Genomic DNA, 22,596 nt, shown 5'->3' with positions numbered 1-22,596 from the left:
AAATTGGATAAGTAAATTGGAAAGTTTAATGTTGACTTTAAATGTCTCTTTAATGGAAACTCAGTGCAATTGAGAACCTACCATATTCAAAGTTAAATAACAGAAAAAGGGGACAAAATAAAGAATGAAAGAAAATTGCAAAGTTTAGTTGTTGTTTTTTTAATTACACATAATCACATTTTGTATTACACTCTCAAACTGTTTAACCCCTTAACGACCGAGGACGTGCAGGGTACGTCCTCAAAAAAAAGGCAGTTAATGCCTGAGAACGTACCCTGCACGTCCTCGGTGTGGAAAGCAGCTGGAAGCGATCCTGCTCACTTCCAGCTGCTTTCCGGTTATTGCAGTGATGCCTCGATATGGAGGCATCCTGCAATAACCGTTTTAAGCCATCCGGTGCAGAGAGAGCCACTCTGTGGCCCTCTCTGCACCGGAGATCGGTGGCTTATAGCGTTGGTGGGTGGGAGCCGGACTGGGAGGCGGGTGGCGGCCATCGATGGCCCTTCGTGATGTGGAGGGGGGCGGGGAGGCCAGGGGGCGCGCACTGACGCGCACACGTGCACGGGAGGGTGGGGGCGGGCGCGTGCACGGGGAGGGAGCGGGTGGGAACCGCTACACTACAGAAAAAAATTGTAGGAAAATAATAAAAAAAATAGCATGCAATAAATAAATCAAACGAAAAAAATAAATCAGTTAGGTGGTGGGTGTTGGGCTGTGGGGAGGGGGAAGCTACACTACAGAAAAACCGGGTAAAAAACAAAATAAAACATATTTTTTTGCAAACTGGGTACTGGCAGACAGCTGCCAGTACCCAAGATGGCCCCCAATAAGGCAGAGGGGAGGGTTAGAGAGCGGTTTTGGGGGGATCAGGGAGGTTGGGGGCTAAGGGGGGGATCCTACACAGTAGCATATGTAAATATGCTAAAAAAAATTTAATTTTTTTTATTTTAGTACTTTTATTTTAGTACTGGCAGACTTTCTGCCAGTACTTAAGATGGCGGGGACAATTGTGGGGTGGGGGAGGGAAGGGAGCTGTTTGGGAGGGATCAGGGGGTGGGATGTGTCAGGTGGGAGGCTGATCTCTACACTAAAGCTAAAATTAACCCTGCAAGCTCCCTACAAACTCCCTAATTAACCCCTTCACTGCTAGCCATAATACACGTGTGAGGCGCAGCAGCATTTAGCGGTCTTCTAATTACCAGAAAGCAACACCAAAGTCATATATGTGTGCTATTTCTGAACAAAGGAGATCCCAGAGAAGCATTTACAACCATTTGTACCATAATTGCACAAACTGTATGTAAATGTTTTCAGTGAGAAACCTAAAATTGTGAAAAATGTAACTTTTTTTTTTAATTTGATCGCATTTGGCGGTAAAATGGTGGCATGAAATATACCAAAATGGGCCTAGATCAATACTTTGGGTTGTGTACTACACTATACTAAAGCTAAAATTAACCATACAAGCTCCCTCCCTACAAGCTCCCTAATTAACCCCTGCACTGCTGGGCATAATACACGTGTGGTTCGCAGCGGCATTTAGTGACCTTCTAATTACCAAAAAGCAATGCCAAAGCCATATATGGCTGCTATTTCTGAACAAAGGGGATCCCAGAGAAGCATTTACAACCATTTGTGCCATAATTGCACAAGCTGTTTGTAAATCATTTTAGTGAGAAACCTAAAATTGTGAAAAATTTAACGTGTTTTTTTTTATTTGATCGCATTTGGCGGTGAAATGGTGGCATGAAATATACCAAAATTTGCCTAGATCAATACTTGGGGTTGTCTACTACACTACAGCTAAAATTAACCCTACAAGCTCCCTAAAAGCTCCCTAATTAACCCCTTAACTGCTGGGCATAATACACGTGTGGTGCGCAGTGGCATTTAGCGACCTTCTAATTACCAAAAAGCAACGCCAAAGCTATATATGTCTGCTATTTCTGAACAAAGGGGATCCCAGAGAAGAATTTACAACCATTTATGCCATAATTGCACAAGCTGTTTGTAAATAATTTCAGTGAGACACCGAAAGTTTGTGAAAAAAGTTGTGAAAAAGTGAACGATTTTTTGTATTTGATCGCATTTGGCGGGGGAATGGTGGAAAGAAATATACCAAAATTGGCCTAGATCAATACTTTGGGATGTCTACTAAAAAAAAATATATACATGTCAAGGGATATTCAGCGATTCCTGAAAGATATTAGTGTTCTAATGTAACTAGCGCTAATTTTGAAAAAAAAAATGGTTTGGAAATAGCAAAGTGCTACTTGTATTTATGGCCCTATAACTTGCAAAAAAAGCAAAGAAGATGTAAACATTGGATATTTCTAAACTCAGGACAAAATTTAGAAACTATTTAGCATAGGTGTTTTTTGGTGGTTGTAGATATGTAACAGATTTTTGGGGTCAAAGTTAGAAAAAAGTGTGTTTTTTTTCCATTTTTCCTCATATTTTATAATTTTTTTTATAGTAAATTATAAGATATGATGAAAATAATGGTATCTTTAGAAAGTCCATTTAATGGCGAGAAAAACGGTATATAATATGTGTGGGTACAGTAAATGAGCAAGAGGAAAATTACAGCTAAACACAAACACCGCAAAAATGTAAAAATAGACTTGGTCCCAAACAGACAGAAAATGGAAAAGTGCTGTGGTCATTAAGGGGTTAATGTCCATTTATTTTCCCAACTGAAGCTACCATTGCCAAACCTAGTCCCTGCTTCTGTGTAGCAGTACTTAGACCAAATTAACATGTAATATAATCAGTTAAGTTCAGATTTGGCCTTCCATCATGTGACAAGCCTTATGAAATATGTATTTATATATATATATCTTCATATTTAAAGTGATGGTAAACTTTCCCCTTTGTCTAAACAGATCTGGAATGTTAGTGATATTTTAGTTGTTATAGTTATTTATTTGTATAGCGCCGCAAAATTCCATAAAATTAGTTGGAGTTTAATTCATCAGTTGTAATGAAGATGCGCTATACTTACTTTTTAATATAGAGCTGAAATTCAAATACCTCACGCTCCGGTCACCCACTTCAGTAATATTCTTGTTGGGCTAACGGTTTGAAATATTCTCCATTCTGTGCTCTAGCTACAACAATAGAGCACTGATTGGAGAAAAGTTCAAACTGTTAGCTTAACTAAAAAATTACTTTTGAAGTGGGTGGTCGGAGTGCGAGGAATTTGAATTTTAGCGCTACAGTGAAAAGATGGAATTTAACTGCATCTAAAATATCGCTAACATTACTGATCTGTTTAGTCAAACGGGAAAGTAGATTTGTGAGAATGTGATGTGTAATTTTGTTGTACATTTACAGAAGATACATTTGATTTTAAACATTTGAAAAATGTTGCTAATAATGTAAATTGACCTTTTTTTTTTTTTTACCTTCAATAGCTTGCTTGGGACATACTCAGATGAGTTTGGAAAGTTGGACTTTAATAGATCTCAGCATGGATCTGGCATGAGTAATCGATCACAAGCAAAGAAATTTGTTTCTGCTCTCAACAGAATTGCGGAAAGAACCTATAACAATCTATTTGAGTTTCAACAACTTAGACAAATTGCAAATGAAGTACAAATCCAGGTACAATTATTTGAATACTATGATGTTTAGATTTTCTTGGGCCTAAACCATAATTAGGCATCAGTAAGATTAGGCCAAAATACACACAGTATGATGGCATATTTCTAAAAATGGTTTAATGTTGATGATGCATTATATTGACACAGCTAAAATTCTATATAGAGGAGATCCAAACCCTAAAACCTGTATCTTATTAGACACTGCAGTAATTGATTGAAGCTACATTATTTTTCATACTTATTTTGAAGACAATTGGTTGTTGTAAAATTCTACACCAACATGTGCAATTGTTTATTAACATGTTTTCCATGTATAGCCAGAGATAAATTGTTTCTGTTCTTGATCACATTAAGACTGTTAACTATGACTCCCTGCCTTTATTTAGAAGCCTGACCTACTTTGGAAATTGAAGCCAAAATTCCAATGTGGTCAGAAATCCCCCTGAACCTAATCCAGACAAAGATAAATATATGAAGCAGGTTAATTGATTTTTTTCAGTAATGCTGAGCTATTTTTCTATGATATTCCTGACCATAGGCTACTTAGCTTTATATCTACCTGGAGTCAGAAATATATATTTTACACAAGAAGAATGTGGAACCTCTCTGTACCATCCCCTGTACTTCATGGGTTCACAACTCACTCTTTTTAAATGGACTGTAGCCATATTCTGTTCTTCACTTGTGGACATACAGGTATTATGCTCGTGATTAACAAGGAAATGTGAGTGTCAGGAAGTTTCTTAGATTTCTATTTTGGCTATGGGAAATTAATGCATCCTACTGGATGGCACTTCTGTTCCCACATTCTCTATATTATACATACCTCTCATACCATTCAAACTCCTCACTGACTCTGGGTACTCTGCATATCAACCATGATTTTATTGTATATTTTTGTTGTGTCCCCAAGGCACAAAGCCTGTACATTGTGTACAATTCTGTTTTATGTTTACTTCCTGCATGCAGTTAATGTTAGGCAGTACCTAAGCAATCAAACACTGTTCTTCTGCAGGGAATCAGCTGTGTACTAGTAGGATATAGTGGTGGGAGATTATTCTGCAGCAGCTCCTTGTCTCTCTGCTTTGGCAGTGAATATTTACAGACTACATAATGGCAATTAATTTTGCATCTGTAAAAATCCAGTAAATCCATTTTATAGCTGAATATTGTCTTTTAAGTACAGTATATTTTCAGCTTCAAAGGAAGTAGTAGCATGAAATAATTGTAATTCTATGTCTGCTTTAGCTTATATAAACCATAAGTTGGGAAGTAACTGAAGGAAATCTCCCCCATCCATAATTGGGTAGTGTGACATCTATAAGCGATCTCTACAATCCTCATTTATATGTGGAATCACATTTCTAAAGCCAAATCATCCCAATCAGTCACATTAGATGGCGATGTGATTCTGTGCACGCTCTCCCTAGTGTATTTCATCCAGATGGTATGCTCTTTTTGCGTTATTAAAAAGATCATATGGTAAAACCAGGAAGCAATTATTCTGGTTCATGTCTGGCAAATAATAATTTGCTTCTCAGAACTGGTGTCATTTAGTGACAATTACTAGTTGATTATATGTCTGCTGTTCATGATCCATTTCATTGCCAAAATTTGACACTGAAGTTTGTTTTTCTATATTTTTTTTTTATCATGTCCTTGTTTCTATAGAGCAAAGGATGCACACGATAATGTAGCATCCACCATGTAATGAGCCTGAACACCTGTTACCACTGAAACCTATTACTGAGCAGGGCCTATCTTTTCTTTCTAATGACACAGTGAGTCCACTGATCATCTTAATTACTGTTGGGAATATCACTCCTGACCAGCAGGAGGTGGCAAAGAGCACCACAGCAAAAGCTGTTAAATACCACTCCCCCTACCCACAATCCCTAGTCATTCTCTTTGCTTGTATCAGTTGCAAGGAGGGATAAAGATAGGTGTCTGATTCTTCAATCAAGAGTTTATTTTTTAAGCAGAGCAAGTTTGCTCTGGTTTTCTTTGGGGTTTAGCCGTAGTCCATGTCAGTCTCTTCAGTAGAGCAAGTGGTGGCTTTTAAGCATTTGAGAACTTGTGGGGTATAATCCCCACTGGGCCTCCCAAGTAATTTCATGCTGCCTTTGGTTGAAAGTTTTAGTAAGTTTACTCAGCCTTTTCTTTTTTCCACAGGTCCATGTGAGGTAGGAAGCCCCTCTCATACCAAGTGAGCTGTCCTGCTGCTGGACAGATTTTTGAGGCAAGTGCCTATTTCTTTTCCTGTTTTGATATAGGAAAATTTGGCACTTTGACAGTTAATTATGTCTAAATATACAATCAGCCTTCTAGGTTAACGGGTTATTGTATGGCAGTTTTGCAGGCACTGGGGATGTTTGGCTCAGTTTATTATGTTTTCACTTTGGTATACATGTTTCTTGTTTGTGTATTAATGGCTACCGGGAGGATTGTTAGGCCACGCCCACAATAGGCATGCTTATCTCAGATAGCAAGGACGTTTTTGGCGCCCTTTTAGCTGTTTCCTGTTGTTCCTGGATGTTGCAGCTCTGTTGCATAGCTCCTCAGAGGTGGTTCAGCGTTCTCATCGGTGCGGCTGTATGGGGGTCCGGATCATTTTCTGACTTTGTTTCTGGCAGCAAGGAGATCAGGTAGGCATCTCAGCAGAGCTTGCTGAGGTGTGGAGGTTGCCTGTTGTTTATTTTGTGGGGCTGTTGCTCTGTTTATATTTAAATGTCTGTCTGAATTTCAGGGACTATAACGTCTGTGTCTCTTTTCTCTTGTTAAGTGTATCCAGTCCACGGATCATCCATTACTTATGGGATATTCTCCTTCCCAACAGGAAGTTGCAAGAGGATCACCCACAGCAGAGCTGCTATATAGCTCCTCCCCTAACTGTCATATCCAGTCATTCTCTTGCAAGCCTCAACCAAGATGGAGGTCGTAAGAGGAGTGTGGTGTTTTATACTTAGTTTATTCTTCAATCAAAAGTTTGTTATTTTTAAATGGTGCCGGAGTGTACTGTTTATCTCAGGCAGTATTTAGAAGAAGAATCTGCTTGCGTTTTCTTTGATCTTAGCAGAAGTAACTAAGATCCATGGCTGTTCTCACATATTCTGAGGAGTGAGGTGACTTCAGAGAGGGAATGGCGTTCAGGTTTTCCTGCAATAAGGTATGTGCAGTTAATATTTTTCTAGGGATGGAATTTGCTAGAAAATGCTGCTGATACCGAACTAATTTAAGTAAAGCCTTAAATGCAGTGAGAGCGACTGGTATCAGGCTTATTAATAGAGATGCATACTCTTATAAAAATGTAATATAAAACGTTTGCTGACATGTTTAATCGTTTTTATATGTATTTGGTGATAAAACTTATTGGGGCCTAGTTTTTTTCCACATGGCTGGCTTGAATTTGGCCTAGAAACAGTTTCCTTAGGCTTTCCACTGTTGTAATATGAGTGGGAGGGGCCTATTTTGCCGTTTTTTTTGCACAGCAAAAATTACAGACACAGACATCCAGCTTCTTCCTGCATGATCCAGGACATCTCTGGAGGGCTCAAAAGGCTTCAAAGTCGTTTTTGAGGGAGGTAAAAAGCCACAGTAGAGCTGTGGCAGTTGTTGTGACTGTTTGAAAAAAAAAAAAGAAAAAGAAAAAAAAACGTTTTTGTCTTTTATTATTTTTTGGGTATTAAGGGGTTAATCATCCATTTGCAAGTGGGTGCAATGCTCTGCTAACTTGTTACATACACTGTAAAAAATTTTGTTAGTGTAACTGCCTTTTTTCACTGTTATTTCAAATTTTGACAAAATTTGTGTTTCTTAAAGGTGCAGTAACGTTTTTTATATTGCTTGTAAACTTGTTTAAAGTGTTTTCCAAGCTTGCTAGTCTCATTGCTAGTCTGTTTAAACATGTCTGACACAGAGGAAACTACTTGTTCATTATGTTTGAAAGCCATGGTGGAGCCCCATAGGAGAATGTGTACTAAATGTATTGATTTCACCTTAAACAGTAAAGATCAGTCTTTAACTATAAAAGAAATATCACCAGAAGATTCTGACGAGGGGGAAGTTATGCCGACTAACTCTCCCCACGTGTCAGACCTTTCGCCTCCCGCTCAGTGGATGCTAGCTAATATGGCGCCAATTACATCAGGGACGCCCATAGCGATTACCTTGCAGGACATGGCTGCAATCATGAATAATACCCTGTCAGAGGTATTATCCAGGTTGCCTGAATTAAGAGGCAAGCGCGATTGCTCTGGGGTTAGGAGAAATACAGAGCGCGCAGATGCTGTAAGGGCCATGTCTGATACTGCGTCATAATATGCAGATCATGAGGACGGAGAGCTTCAGTCTGTGGGTGACATCTCTGATTCGGGGAATCCTGATTCAGAGATTTCTAATTTTAAATTTAAGCTTGAGAACCTCTGTGTGTTGCTTGGGGAGGTATTAGCTGCTCTGAATGACTGTAACACAGTTCAGTCCATTGACTGAAATTGACAAGCTTAGAACACTTAAGCTAGCTAGCTCATTTGTTTCTGATGCCATTGTTCATTTGACTAAACTAACGGCTAAGAATTCCGGATTCGCCATCCAAGTGCGTAGGGCGCTATGGCTTAAATCCTGGTCAGCTGACGTGACTTCGAAGTCTAAATTACTCAACATTCCTTTCAAGGGGCAGACCTTATTCGGGCCTGGTTTGAAGGAAATTATTGCTGACATTACTGGAGGTAAGGGTCACACCCTTCCTCAGGACAGGGCCAAAGCAAAGCATAAACAGTCTAATTTTCGTGCCTTTTGACATTTCAAGGTGCAGCATCAACTTCCTCCGCTTCAAAACAAGAGGGAACTTTTGCTCAATCTAAGCAGACCTGGAAACCTAACCAGTCCTGGAACAAAGGCAAGCAGGCCAGAAAGCCTGCTGCTGCCTCTAAGACAGCATGAAGGAACGGCCCCCTATCCGGCGACGGATCTAGTAGGGGGCAGACTTTCTCTCTTCGCCCAGGCGTGGGCAAGAGATGTTCAGGATCCCTGGGCGTTAGAGATCATATCTCAGGGATATCTTCTGGACTTCAAAGCTTCCCCTCCACAAGGGAGATTTCATCTTTCAAGGCTATCTGCAAATCAGATAAAGAAAGAGGCATTCCTACGCTGTGTGCAAGACCTCCTAGTTATGGGAGTGATCCATCCAGTTCCGCGGACGGAACAAGGACAGGGTTTTTATTCAAATCTGTTTGTGGTTCCCAAAAAAGAGGGAACCTTCAGACCAATTTTGGATCTAAAGATCTTAAACAAATTCCTCAGAGTTCCGTCTTTCAAAATGGAAACTATTCGGACCATCCTACCCATGATCCAAGAAGGTCAGTACATGACCACAGTGGACTTAAAGGATGCCTACCTTCACATACCGATTCACAAAGATCATCATCGGTTTCTAAGGTTTGCCTTTCTAGACAGGCATTACCAATTTGTAGCTCTTCCCTTCGGGTTGGCTACAGCCCCGAGAATGTTTAGAAAGGTTCTGGGCTCACTTCTGGCGGTTCTAAGACCGCGAGGCATAGCAGTGGCTCTGTGTCTAGACGACATCCTGATACACGCGTCAAGCTTTCAAGTTGCCAAGTCTCATACAGAGATAGTTCTGGCATTTCTGAGGTCGCACGGGTGGAAAGTGAACGAGGAAAAGAGTTCTCTATCCCCACTCACAAGAGTCTCCTCCTTAGGGACTCTTATAGATTCTGTAGAAATGAAAATTTACCTGACGGAGTCCAGGTTATCAAAACTTCTAATGCTTGCCGTGTTCTTCACTCCATTCCGCGCCCTTCGGTAGCTCAGTGTATGGAGGTAATCGGCTTAATGGTAGCGGCAATGGACATAGTGCCATTTGCGCGCCTTCGTCTCAGACCGCTGCAATTATGCATGCTGAGTCAGTGGAATGGGGATTACACAGATTTGTCCCCTCTGCTAAATCTGGATCAAGAGACCAGAGATTCTCTTCTCTGGTGCTTGTCTCGGGTACACCTGTCCAAGGGTATGACCTTTCTCAGGCCAGATTGGACAATTGTAACAACAGATGCCAGCCTTCTAGGTTGGGGTGCAGTCTGGAATTCCCTGAAGGCACAGGGATCGTGGACTCAGGAGGAGAAACTCCTTCCAATAAATATTCTGGAGTTAAGAGCGATATTCAATGCTCTTCTGGCTTGGCCTCAGTTAGCAACACTGAGGTTCATCAGATTTCAGTCGGACAACATCACGACTGTGGCTTACATCAACCATCAAGGGGGAACCAGGAGTTCCCTAGTGATGTTAGAAGTCTCAAATATAATTCGCTGGGCAGAGTACCACTCTTGCCACCTGTCAGCAATCCATATCCCAGGCGTGGAGAACTGGGAGGCGGATTTTCTAAGTCGTCAGACTTTCCATCCGGGGGAGTGGGAACTCCATCCGGAGGTGTTTGCTCAGTTGATTCATCGTTGGGGCAAACCAGAGTTGGATCTCATGACGTCTCGCCAGAACGCCAAGCTTCCTTGTTACGGATCCAGGTCGAGGGACCCAGAAGCGACGCTGATAGATGCTCTAGCAGCGCCTTGGTTCTTCAACCTGGCTTATGTGTTTCCACCGTTTCCTCTGCTCCATCGACTGATTGCCAAAATCAAACAGGAGAGAGCATCAGTGATTCTGATAGCACCTGCGTGGCCACGCAGGACTTGGTATGCAGACCTAGTGGACATGTCATCCTTTCCACCATGGACTCTGCCTCTAAGACAGGACCTTCTGATACAAGGTCCTTTCAATCATCCAAATCTAATTTCTCTGAGACTGACTGCATGGAGATTGAACGCTTGATTCTATCAAAGCGTGACTTCTCCGAGTCAGTCATTGATACTTTAATACAGGCACGAAAGCCTGTTACCAGGAAAATCTACCACAGGATATGGAGTAAATATCTTTATTGGTGTGAATCCAAGAATTACTCATGGAGTAAGGTTAGGATTCCTAGAATATTGTCTTTTCTCCAAGAGGGCTTGGACAAAGGATTATCAGCTAGTTCCTTAAAGGGACAGATTTCTGCTCTGTCTATTCTTTTGCACAAGCGTCTGGCAGAGGTTCCAGACGTCCAGGCATTTTGCCAGGCTTTGGTTAGAATTAAGCCTGTGTTTAAACCTGTTGCTCCCCCGTGGAGCTTAAACTTGGTTCCTAAAGTTCTTCAAGGAGTTCCGTTGGAACCCCTTCATTCCATTGATATTAAACTTTTATCTTGGAAAGTTCTGTTTTTGATGGCTATTTCCTCGGCTCAGAGAGTCTCTGAGCTATCTGCCTTACAATGTGATTCTCCTTATCTGATTTTTCATGCAGATAAGGTAGTCCTGCGTACCAAACCTGGGTTTTTACCTAAGGTGGTTTCTAACAAGGATATCAATCAAGAGATTGTTGTTCCATCATTCTGTCCTAATCCTTCTTCAAAGAAGGAACGTCTTTTACATAATCTGGACGTAGTCCGTGCCTTGAAGTTTTACTTACAAGCTACTAAAGATTTTCGTCAAACATCTACCCTGTTTGTCGTTTACTCTGGACAGAGGAGAGGTCAAAAAGCTTTGGCAACCTCTCTTTCCTTTTGGCTTCGGAGCATAATACGCCTAGCCTATGAGACTGTTGGACAGCAGTCCCCTGAAAGGATTACAGCTCATTCTACTAGAGCTGTGGCTTCCACCTGGGCCTTTAAAAATGAGGCCTCTGTTGAACAGATTTGCAAGGCCGCGACTTGGTCTTCGCTTCACACTTTTTCCAAATTTTACAAATTTGATACTTTTGCTTCTTCGGAGGATGTTTTTGGGAGAAAGGTTCTTCAGGCAGTGGTTCCTTCCGCTTAATCCTGCCTTGTCCCTCCCATCATCCGTGTACTTTAGCTTTGGTATTGGTATCCCATAAGTAATGGATGATCCGTGGACTGGATACACTTAACAAGAGAAAACATAATTTATGCTTACCTGATAAATTTATTTCTCTTGTAGTGTATCCAGTCCACGGCCCGCCCTGTCCTTTTAAGACAGGTCTAAATTTTAATTAAACTACAGTCACCACTGCATCCTATGGTTTCTCCTTTCTCTGTTTGTTTTCGGTCGAATGACTGGATATGACAGTTAGGGGAGGAGCTATATAGCAGCTCTGCTGTGGGTGATCCTCTTGCAACTTCCTGTTGGGAAGGAGAATATCCCATAAGTAATGGATGATCCGTGGACTGGATACACTACAAGAGAAATAAATTTATTAGGTAAGCATAAATTATGTTTTTGCATTCATTTTGTGAAAAATTGTTGCTGCAATATTTATTGTGCAGTTTATTTAAGGATTTTCTAGTTTAAAAAAAAATGTCTTTAAAAATTTAAAGGGACAGTAACGTTTTTTTTGTTTCATTAAAATTCTGATTTGAAGGTTTTTTTCCTTTGGAATAAGATGGACTAAGAGGCCCTGCAAGCTGTTGCTTGTTCTCTCTGTTTAAATTCTAATGTTGAGCCTCCTATCCCTTTTTGTTCCTCTTGTATTGAGAGAACATTAGATTACAAGCATAGACTTTTTGATTCGGAGCCATCATTGTCTAGGGCAGATGTTGTTCAGGAGTCTCCTGTTCAGGCTAATCTGCAGCTTTCTCCTCATATGTCCCGTTCTTCTGCAGTGCCCTGTGTTTCGTGTGAGGTTGGTTTTTCCTTGCAGGATATGGCTACCCATATATCCTCAGCAGTATCTGAGGCTTTGTCTGCTTTTACTATGTTACAGGGGAAGCGCAAGAGGAAGTATAAGGTTTATGATTCTGTTGCAATTGTGTCTAGTGTTCTCATAAGTCTGAGGATGAAGATACTTCAGTAGCATCTGAGGGTGAGATCTCGGATTCTGATAGTGTAAATCCTTCTTCTGAACCTGAGGTTGTTTCATTTAGGTTTAAGCTGGAGCACCTCCGTTTGTTACTCAAGGAGGTTTTGGCTACCTTGGATGACTGAGGCCTCAGTCATGGTTATTCCTAAGAAATCTAGTAAACTTAATAAGTTTTTTTATTTCCCTTCCTCGGGGGAAGTTTTTCCTATACCAGATGGTGTTTCAGATATTATTGCACGAGAATGGGAGAAGCCTGGGATTCCTTTTTCCCCTTCTCCAATTTTTAGGAAGATGTTTCCTATTACTGATTCTATTATGGAATCTTGGCAGATGGTTCCTAAAGTGGAGGGAGCAGTTTCCACTCTGACCAAGAGGGCCACTTTCTTTCATGTAATTGGCAAGAGTCCATGAGCTAGTGACGTATGGGATATACAATCCTACCAGGAGGGGCAAAGTTTCCCAAACCTCAAAATGCCTATAAATACACCCCTCACCACACCCACAATTCAGTTTTACAAACTTTGCCTCCTATGGAGGTGGTGAAGTAAGTTTGTGCTAAGATTTCTACGTTGTTATGCGCTTCTCAGCATTTTGAAGCCCGTTTCCTCTCCGAGTACAGTGAATGTCAGAGGGATGTGAAGGGAGTATCACCTATTGAATGCAATACTTTTCCTCACGGGGATCTATTTCATAGGTTCTCTGTTATCGGTCGTAGAGATTCATCTCCTACCTCCCCTCCCTTTTCAGATTGACGATATACTCTCATATTTCATTACCTCTACTGATAACTGTTTCAGTACTGGTTTGGCTATCTGCTATATGTGGATGGGTGTCTTTTGGTAAGTATGTTTTCATTACTTAAGACACTCTCAGATATGGTTTGGCACTTTATGTATTTATATAAAGTTCTAAATATATGTATTGCACTTATATTTGCCATGATTCAGGTTTCAGTATATTTCCTTTTGCAGACTGTCAGTTTCATATCTGGGAAATGCATTTTTTAGAAAAATGTATTTCTTACCTGGGGTATAGTCTTTTTTTCAATTGACTGTCATTTTCAAATTCGCTGGCAGAATTAGGCTTGCAAAGACGCAAAATGCTAAAGTTTATTGCGTCATTCTTGGCGCGAGATTTTTTTGGCGCAAAGTTACATTCGTTGATGCAAATTCGTCATTTCCGACGTCTTAGTTGATGCCGGGTCCTGTCACAAGGTTGCGTCATCTATGACGCGAGTGTGTCGTTTCCGGACGTTTTTGGCGGCAAAAAATATTTTTTCTGTTTGTTGTGCATCATACTTAGCGCCAAATATTTTCATTATTTAAGACCCCATTCTTTTTTTGCCTCCTGCCTTTTTTCTATGTCAGAGGGTTATGCTGTTTGCATTTTTTTCCATTCCTGAAACTGCCATATAAGGAAATTTATAATTTTGCTTTATATGTTGTTTTTTTCTCAGAAATCACTGTAGGAACCCTGCGGCCTGATAACAGTTCTACCAAAGCTAAGTGCATTTGTTGTAAACTTGTGGAGGTTATACCTCCAGCTGTGGTTTGTAATAGTTGTCATGATAAACTTTTATATGCAGAGAATGTATCCATAAGTAGTAGTTCATTACCTGTTGCTGTTCCCTCAACATCTAATGCACAATATATACCTGTAAATTTAAAATAATTTATTTCTGATTCTATTCAGAAGGCTTTATCTGCCAATCTGCCTTCTAATAAACATAAAAGGTCTTTTAAAACTTCTCATAAGGTTGATGAAATTTCAAATGACCAGCAACATACTGAATTATCCTTCTCTGATGAGGATATATCTGATTCAGAAGATCCTGCCTCAGATTATGACACTGACAAATCCTCTTATTTATTTAAAATGGAGTATATTCGTTCTTTGTTAAAAGAAGTGTTGATTACATTAGATATGGAGGAAACTAGTCCTCTTGATATTAAAACTAGTAAACATTTAAATTCTGTTTTAAACCTCCTGTGGTTATTCCAGAGGTTTTTCCAGTTCCTGATGCTATTTCTGATATGATTTCTAAGGAATGGAATAGGCCTGGTACTTCTTTTATTCCTTCTTCAAGGTTTAAAAAATGGTATCCTTTGCCAGCAGTTAGATTGAAGTTTTGGGAAAAGATCCCCAAAGTTGATGGGGCTATATCTACTCTTAATAAACGTACTACTATTCCTACGGAAGATAGTACTTCTTTTAAAGATTCTTTAGATAGGAAACTTGAATCTTATCTAAGGAAAGCCTATTTATATTCAGGTCATCTTCTTAGGCCTGCAATTTCTTTGGCTGATGTTGCAGCTGCTTCAACTTTTTGGTTGGAAACTTTAGCGCAACATGTATCGGATCATGATTTGTCTAGCATTGTTAAGTTGAAGTAATTGTATAAAACAGTGAAGTGGAGCGCTGGACTTAGCCCACGTTGCCAACCTCTTAAACTACCTCCTTCCTAGGTAGTTCAAAATGATTTTAATATGTGGAGTGTAGGTGGCGCTAGAAGTACACTAGCATTGTTAAGTTGATTCATCATGCTAATAATTTCATTAGTGATGCCATTTTTTATATTGTCAAAATTGATGTTAAATCTATGTCTTTAGCTATTTTAGCTAGAAGAGCTTTGTGGCTCAAATCTTGGAATGCTGATATGACTTCTAAGTCCAGATTGCTATCTCTTTCTTTCCAAGGTATTAAATTATTTGGTTCTCAGTTGGATTCAATAATTTCAACTTTCACTGGGGGGAAAGGAGTTTTTTTGCCTCAGGATAAAAGCCCTAAAGGTAAATCTAAAGCTTCTAACCGTTTTCGTTCCTTTTCAACAAAATAAGGAACAGAAAACGAATTCTTCTCCCAAGGAATCTGCTTCCAATTGGAAGCCTTCTTCAAATTGAAATAAATCCAAGCTATTTAAGAGATCAAAACCAGCCCCCAAGTCCGCATGAAGGTGCAGCCCTCATTCCAGCTCAGCTGGTAAGGGGCAGATTAAAATTTGTCAAAGTTGTTTAGATCAATTCAGTCCAAAATCATTGGATTCAGAGTATTGTCTCTCAGGGGTACAGAATAGGATTCAGAGTAAGACTGCCTGTGAGAAGATTTTTTCTCTCACGCATTCTGGCAAACCCAATAAAAGCTCAGGCTTTCCTCAAGTGTGTTTCAGACCTGCAGTTATCAGGGGTAATCATGCCAGTTCCGTTTCAGGAACAGGATCTGGGGTTTTATTCAAATCTATTAATTGTCCCAAAGAAATAAAATTAATTCAGACCAGTTTTGGATCTAAAGATTTTGAATCGATATGTAAGAGTACCAACTTTCAAAATGGTAACTATAAGGACTATTCTGCATTTTGTTCAGCAAGGGCATTATATGTCCACAATAGACTTACAGGATGCATATCTTCATATTCCGATTCATCCAGATCACTATCAGTTCCTGAGATTCTCTTTTCTAGACGAGCATTACCAATTTGTTGCTCTTCCTTTTTGTCTAGCAAAAGCTCAGAGAATCTTTTCAAAGGTTCTAGGTGCCCTACTCTCTGTAATCAGAGAGCGGGGTATTGCGGTATTTCCTTATTTGGACGATATCTTGGTACTCGCTCAGTCTTTACGTTCTGCAGAATCTCACACGAATCAACTAGTGTTGTTTCTTTGAAGACATGGTTGGAGAATCAATTTACCAAAAAGTTCTTTGATTCCTCAGACAAAGGTAACCTTTTTAGGTTTCCAGATAGATTCATTGACCATGACTTTGTCTCTAACAGACAAGAGACGTTTGAAATTGGTTGCAGCCTGTCGGAACCTTCAGTCTCAGTCATTCCCTTCAGTAGCTATGTGCATGGAAGTTTTAGGTCTCATCACTGCAGCATCGGACGCGATCCCCTTTGCTCGTTTTCACATGAGACCTCTCCAGCTTTGTATGCTGAACCAATGGTACAGGGATTATAGAAGGATATCACAATTAATATCCTTAAATCCCAATGTTCGACTTTCTCTGACTTGGTGGTTAGATCATGTCAGGGTGCCAGGAATCAGACTGAGACAAGAAGTGCAAAAATAATCACACCTTTATTAATAGCAAAAATAATAAAAAGTCCACAAGTCAAATAACAAGCCAGGAGTCAAAACCAGAGCTGGTAGTCTGACGAGCCGAGTAAGGAGCCAAAGTGAATAGTCAGACGAGCCGGAATCAGGAACAAGGAAAACAGCAGAGTCAGGAACAAGCCAGGGATCAGGAACCAGGAAGGACGTCAGGCAGCCAGGTAAAGCACAGGAGCTCTCACAAACAGGTCTGAGACAACGCAAGGGCAAAGCATACTGAACAGAGGCCCTTTAAATAGTAAGTGATAACATCACAATTCTGAGACCGCATCCTGTCTCACATGGATGATGCACAACAGTCTGGCCATAAAAGGAAGTGCAGGCAATGAGCAGCATCCCCCACAATGCACCAAGACAGGAAGAGAGGTGAGTAAAATGGCTGCCAGCAGCACATGGCAAACACAACAGGGAAAAAACCCTAACAGTACCCTCCCCTCAACGACCCCTCCCCGCAGGAGGACAAAAGGCTTATTGGGGAAACAGGCATGGAAGGCACGGAGGAGGGCAGGAGCATGAACATCAGAGGAGGGAACCCAAGAACGCTCCTCCGGACCGTAGCCGCTCCAGTGAGCCAAATACTGTACACGGCCCCTGGACATACTAGAGTCAATAATGCTGCTGACCTCATACTCCTCATGGTTGTCAACAAGGATAGGACGGGGACGAGGCAACACAGTGGTAAACCGATTACAAACCAATGGTTTCAAGAGGGAGACATGAAAAACATTGGAGATGTGCATAGCAGGAGGAAGGTCAAGAGCATAAGCCACAGGATTAACCCGTCGGAGTATTCGAAAAGGGCCAACATAACGGGGAGCCAATTTATTGGAAGGCACACGAAGGTTCAAGTTGCGGGAGGACAGCCAAACTCTCTCACCAACCAGGTAGGAAAGTGCGGGGAGACGCCTACGATCAGCCTGGAACTTTTGGCGCTGCATAGAACGATGAAGGCAATCCTTAATCTGCACCCACGTGGAGCGGAGTTGCCGGAGATGCTTCTCCAAAGCCGGAATACTCTGAGACATGAATGAATCGGGCAACAAGGATGGTTGAAACCCATAATTCGCCATGAACGGGGATAACTTGGAGGAAGCATTAATAGCACTATTACGAGCAAACTCTGCCCAAGGTAACAGTTCAGACCAACTATTGTGGTGATCTGAGACATAGCAATGGAGGAACTGTTCCAGAGCTTGATTAGACCGTTCCGCAGCCCCATTGGATTGAGGGTGATATGCCGAGGAGAAGGAAAGCTGGATCCCCATTTGAGCACAAAAGGAACGCCAAAATCTGGAGACAAACTGGCTACCCCGGTCCGACACTATCTCCTTGGGTAACCCATGTAAACGGAAGACCTCCCGGGAAAAAATTGAAGCAAGCTCCTGAGCGGTAGGCAGCTTCATCAAGGGAATGCAATGTGACATTTTAGAAAAACGGTCAACCACCATAAGGATAACAGTATTGCCATTGGAAACAGGGAGCTCGACAATGAAGTCCATGGAAAGATGTGTCCAAGGATGCTCATCATTAGCAATAGGTTGAAGAAGACCCACAGGAAGACGTTGAGGAGTCTTATTCTGTGCACAAACTGAGCAGGAGGCAACATACGCAGCAACATCAGAACGAAGACCTGGCCACCAGAATTGTCGAGTAACAGACCAAATCATTTGGTTCTTGCCTGGGTGACCTGCGGTTTTAGGATAGTGGTAAGTGTGCAAAAGTTTAGTTCGAAGATTCTCAGGAACAAAACACTTACCACTAGGTTTCTCAGGAGGTGAATTGGTTTGTGCAGCCAAGATCTGATCCCCCAAGGGAGAAGTCAAATTAGTACGTATGGTAGCCAAAATATGGTCAGGAGGTATAACAGGAGTAGGTACAGACTCCTCCTTTGACAGAGGGGCGAAAATTGTCGAGAGAGGGCATCAGCCCTAACATTCTTACTACCAGGCAGGTAGAAGACCACATAATTAAACCGAGACAAAAATAGCGCCCATCTGGCCTGTCGGGGCGACAAACGTTTTGCTTCGGATAGATAAGATAAATTCTTGTGGTCAGTAAGAATGAGCACTGGCACGCAAGTACCCTCGAGAAGATGCCTCCATTCCTTAAGTGCCAAAATTATGGCCAGTAATTCCCTGTCGCCAATTTCATAATTGCACTCCGCTGGAGACAATTTCCTAGAGAGGAAACTACACGGATGCAAAGAACCGTCAGGCATAGGACGTTGAGACAAGAGGGCACCTACTCCAGTCTCAGACGCATCGACCTCAAGAACAAAAGGCAGGACAGGGTTAGGATGAGCCAGAACTGGAGCGGCAGCAAAGGCAGTTTTAAGACTATCAAAGGCCTTAATGGCAGTAGGTGACCAATGGAGTGGATCATTCTCTTTACGGGTCATGTCTGTGATAGGTTTGACCAAGGAAGAAAAGTTTTTAATAAACTTTCTATAGCAATTGGCGAACCCCAAAAAACGTTGAATAGACCGAAGACCAACTGGGCAAGGCCACTGCAGAACTGCAGATAACTTGTCAGGATCCATGGAGAACCCTGCAACGGAGATAACATAACCTAGGAAGGTTACTTGAGTCTGATGGAACTCACATTTCTCGAGTTTACAAAACAGGCCGTTCTCACTTAGTCTCTGAAGTACCCGTGTAACATCAGAACGATGAGCCTCAAGTGTGGGTGAGTGTATGAGGATGTCGTCTAAGTACACCACAACACACTGTTGCAACATATCTCGTAGGACATCATTAATAAATTCCTGGAAAACAGCAGGAGCATTACATAGGCCAAAGGGCATTACAAGATTCTCATAATGCCCGCTCCTGGTGTTAAATGCTGTTTTCCATTCGTGGCCCTCCTTAATCCTAACAAGATTGTACGCTCCTCTCAAATCAAGTTTAGTAAAGACCGTAGCTCCCTTGAGGTGGTCAAAGAGTTCCGTAATAAGCGGAATAGGGTAAGCATTCTTAATAGTAAGAAGATTAAGACCCCTATAATCGATACATGGTCTTAACTCGCCACCCTTTTTCTTCACAAAGAAGAAGCCAGCTCCTGCAGGAGAGCAGGATTTGCGGATGATCCCCCGCGACAGAGCATCGTCAACATACTCCTCCATAGCACAATTCTCTGCAACAGACAGAGGGTACACCCGGCCCCGAGGAGGAATGGCTCCGGTTTGCAGGTCTATGGCACAATCGTAAGACCGGTGAGGAGGCAACGTACCAGCATGCACCTTGTCAAACACGTCTAGGAACTCTCGGTACTCCTCTGGCAATTGAGATACCGAAGAAGTGCACAAGACTTTAACTGGTTTCCCAAGACAAGTTGAAATACATTGCGGGGACCATGACAAAATTTCGGACCTGCGCCAGTCGAGACTGAGATTGTGCTTTTAGAGCCAGGGATAACCCAGTACAACCGGAAAATGCGGAGAGTTTATCACCTGGAACTGGAGGGTTTCAAAATGGAGAGCCCCAACAGCCATGGACAACGGAGCAGTTTCGTGAGTAACGAGTGCGGGCTGAACGGTCCTGCCATCAATGGCCTCAATAGCAAGCGGAACGGACCGAGGCAAAACAGGAATGGAGTGCTTTGATACAAAAGCACTGTCAATGAAATAGTCCGCAGCACCAGGATCAACAAGAGCCTGGGTGACTATGGAGGAGTCCACCCAGGAAAGGACAACCGTGTTCAAAGGTTTCTCCTTAAGCGGTTCCGGGGACGAGGATAAACCACCCAAGGTCTGCCCCTGACAGGACCTTAGGTGTGAGTGTTTCCCGGCCATGTAGGACAAGACTTCAAAAGGTGGCCCTGTAACCCACAATAGAGGCAGAGCCCCTCCCTCCTCCTAAAGGCCCTCTCCGCCGCGGAGAGACGCGTGAATCCCAGCTGCATTGGTGCAGCAGTACCTGGTGACTCGGGACCAGGAGGCATGGGAGGAGAGGGAGGTGTGGGGGGGGAATTAACACATAGGAGACAATGGAACAGGAGGCTTCCACAAGCGCTCCTTGAAAGAGGGCCTCTCTCTGAGTCTGATGTCAATTAGGATCAAAAAAGACACCAATGCCTCGAGATCCTCTGGTAAATCTCTGGCAGCAACTTCATCTTTGATCGCATCAGAGAGCCCATGAAATAAGGCGGCAACAAGGGCTTCATTGTTCCAACCTACCTCTGCGGCAAGTGTACGGAACTCAATAGCATACTGAGCAACAGATCTTGTACCTTGCTGAATGGACATGAGTCGTTTAGCAGCAGAGGAGGAACGAGCCGGAACATCAAATACCCTTCGAAAGGAGGCCACAAATTAAGGGTAATTAGAAATCACAGGTTTATTAGTCTCCCACAAGGGATTAGCCCAGGCAAGAGCTGTGTCAGAGAGTAACGAGATGAGAAATCCCACCTTAGCTCTGTCAGAGGGAAATGCCTGAGGTAACATCTCAAAGTAAATGCCCACCTGGTTCAAAAACCCTCTGCACTGAATAGGATCGCCTCCATATTGCTGAGGTAGAGGTGCAGAACCGGACATGCTCCTGGTAGGCATAGGTGCAGCAGCGGAAACAGGAGCAGCCATAACTTGCGGGACACTTTGGTCCAAATGTGCAGTGCGAGTCAGCAGGGTTTGCAGGGCTAGTGCAAATTGATCCAAGCGGTGATCCTGTTCATCCATCCTGGAAATTATGGCAGGTAAAGGTGGATTATTAGCACCATCAGGATTCATGGCCCTTGCGTAATGTCAGGGTGCCAGGAATCAGACTGAGACAAGAAGTGCAAAAATAATAAAATGTCCACAAGTCAAATAACAAGCCAGGAGTCAAAACCAGAGCTGGTAGTCAGACGAGCTGAGTCAGGAGCCAAAGCGAATAGTTAGACGAACCGGAGTCAGGAACAAGCCAGGGATCAGGAACCAGGAAGGACGTCAGGCAGCCAGGTAAAACACAGGAGCTCTCACAAACAGGTCTTAGACAACGCAAGGGCAAAGCATACTGAACAGAGGCCCTTTAAATAATAAGTGATGACATCACAATTCTGAGACCGCATCCTGTCTCACATGGATGATGCACAACAGTCTGGCCATAAAAGGAAGTGCAGGCAATGAGCAGCATCCCCCACAATGCACCAAGACAGGAAGAGAGGTGAGTAAAATGGCTGCCAGCAGCACATGGCAAACACAACAGGGAAAAAACCCTGACAGATCACCATTGTATAATTTTAGGGGCCTCTTTTGTTCGGCCAACTTGGACTGTGATCACAACAGATGCAAGTCTTTCAGGTTGGGGAGCTGTTTCAGGATCTCTGACAGCACAAGGGGTTTGGAAATCTCAAGAGGCGAGATTACCAATCAATATTTTGGAAATCCGTGCGATTCTCAGAGCTCTTCAGTTTTGGTCTCTGTTGAAGAGAGAACCGTTCATTTGTTTTCAGACAGACAATATCACAACTGTGGCATATGTCAATCATCAGGGTGGGACTCGCAGTCCTCAAGCTATGAAAGTATCTCGGATACTTGTTTGGGCGGAATCCAGCTACTGTCTAATTTCTGCGGTTCATATCCCAGGTATAAACAATTGGGAAGCGGATTACCTCAGTCGTCAGACTTTACATCCGGAAAAATGGTCTCTCCACCCAGATGTGTTTTCTCAAATTGTTCAGATGTGGGGACTTCCAGAAATAGATCTGATGGCATCTCATCTAAATAAAAAACTTCCCAGGTACCTGTCCACGTCTATGGATCCTCAGGCGGAAGCAGTGGATGCATTGACACTTCCTTGGTGTTATCAACCTGCTTATATTTTCCCTCCTCTAGTTCTTCTTCCAAGAGTGATCTCCAAAATCATCATGGAGCAATCGTTTGTGCTGCTGGTGGCTCCAGCATGGCCTCACAGGTTTTGGTATGCGGATCTTGTTCGGATGTCCAGTTGCCAACCTTGGCCACTTCCATTAAGGCCAGACCTTTTATCTCAAGGTTTGTTTTTCCATCAGGATCTCAAATCATTAAATATGAAGGTATGGAAATTGAACGC

General features: G+C 42.3%; 1 protein-coding gene across 1 annotated transcript in view; it reads left to right on the top strand.

Annotated features, from left to right (window-relative positions):
- Positions 1-22,596, top strand: part of MCM8 (minichromosome maintenance 8 homologous recombination repair factor) — a 465,182-nt gene that overhangs the window by 357,357 nt on the left and 85,229 nt on the right. The window contains exon 18 of the mRNA XM_053712690.1: positions 3,417-3,606. Coding sequence (XP_053568665.1) covers positions 3,417-3,606 — 190 coding nt within the window. The remainder of the gene's footprint in view (positions 1-3,416; positions 3,607-22,596) is intronic.

This window comes from Bombina bombina, chromosome 4, assembly GCF_027579735.1.
Source record: "Bombina bombina isolate aBomBom1 chromosome 4, aBomBom1.pri, whole genome shotgun sequence".
Taxonomy (NCBI): domain Eukaryota; kingdom Metazoa; phylum Chordata; class Amphibia; order Anura; family Bombinatoridae; genus Bombina; species Bombina bombina.
This window is presented reverse-complemented; position numbering and strand designations above follow the sequence as displayed.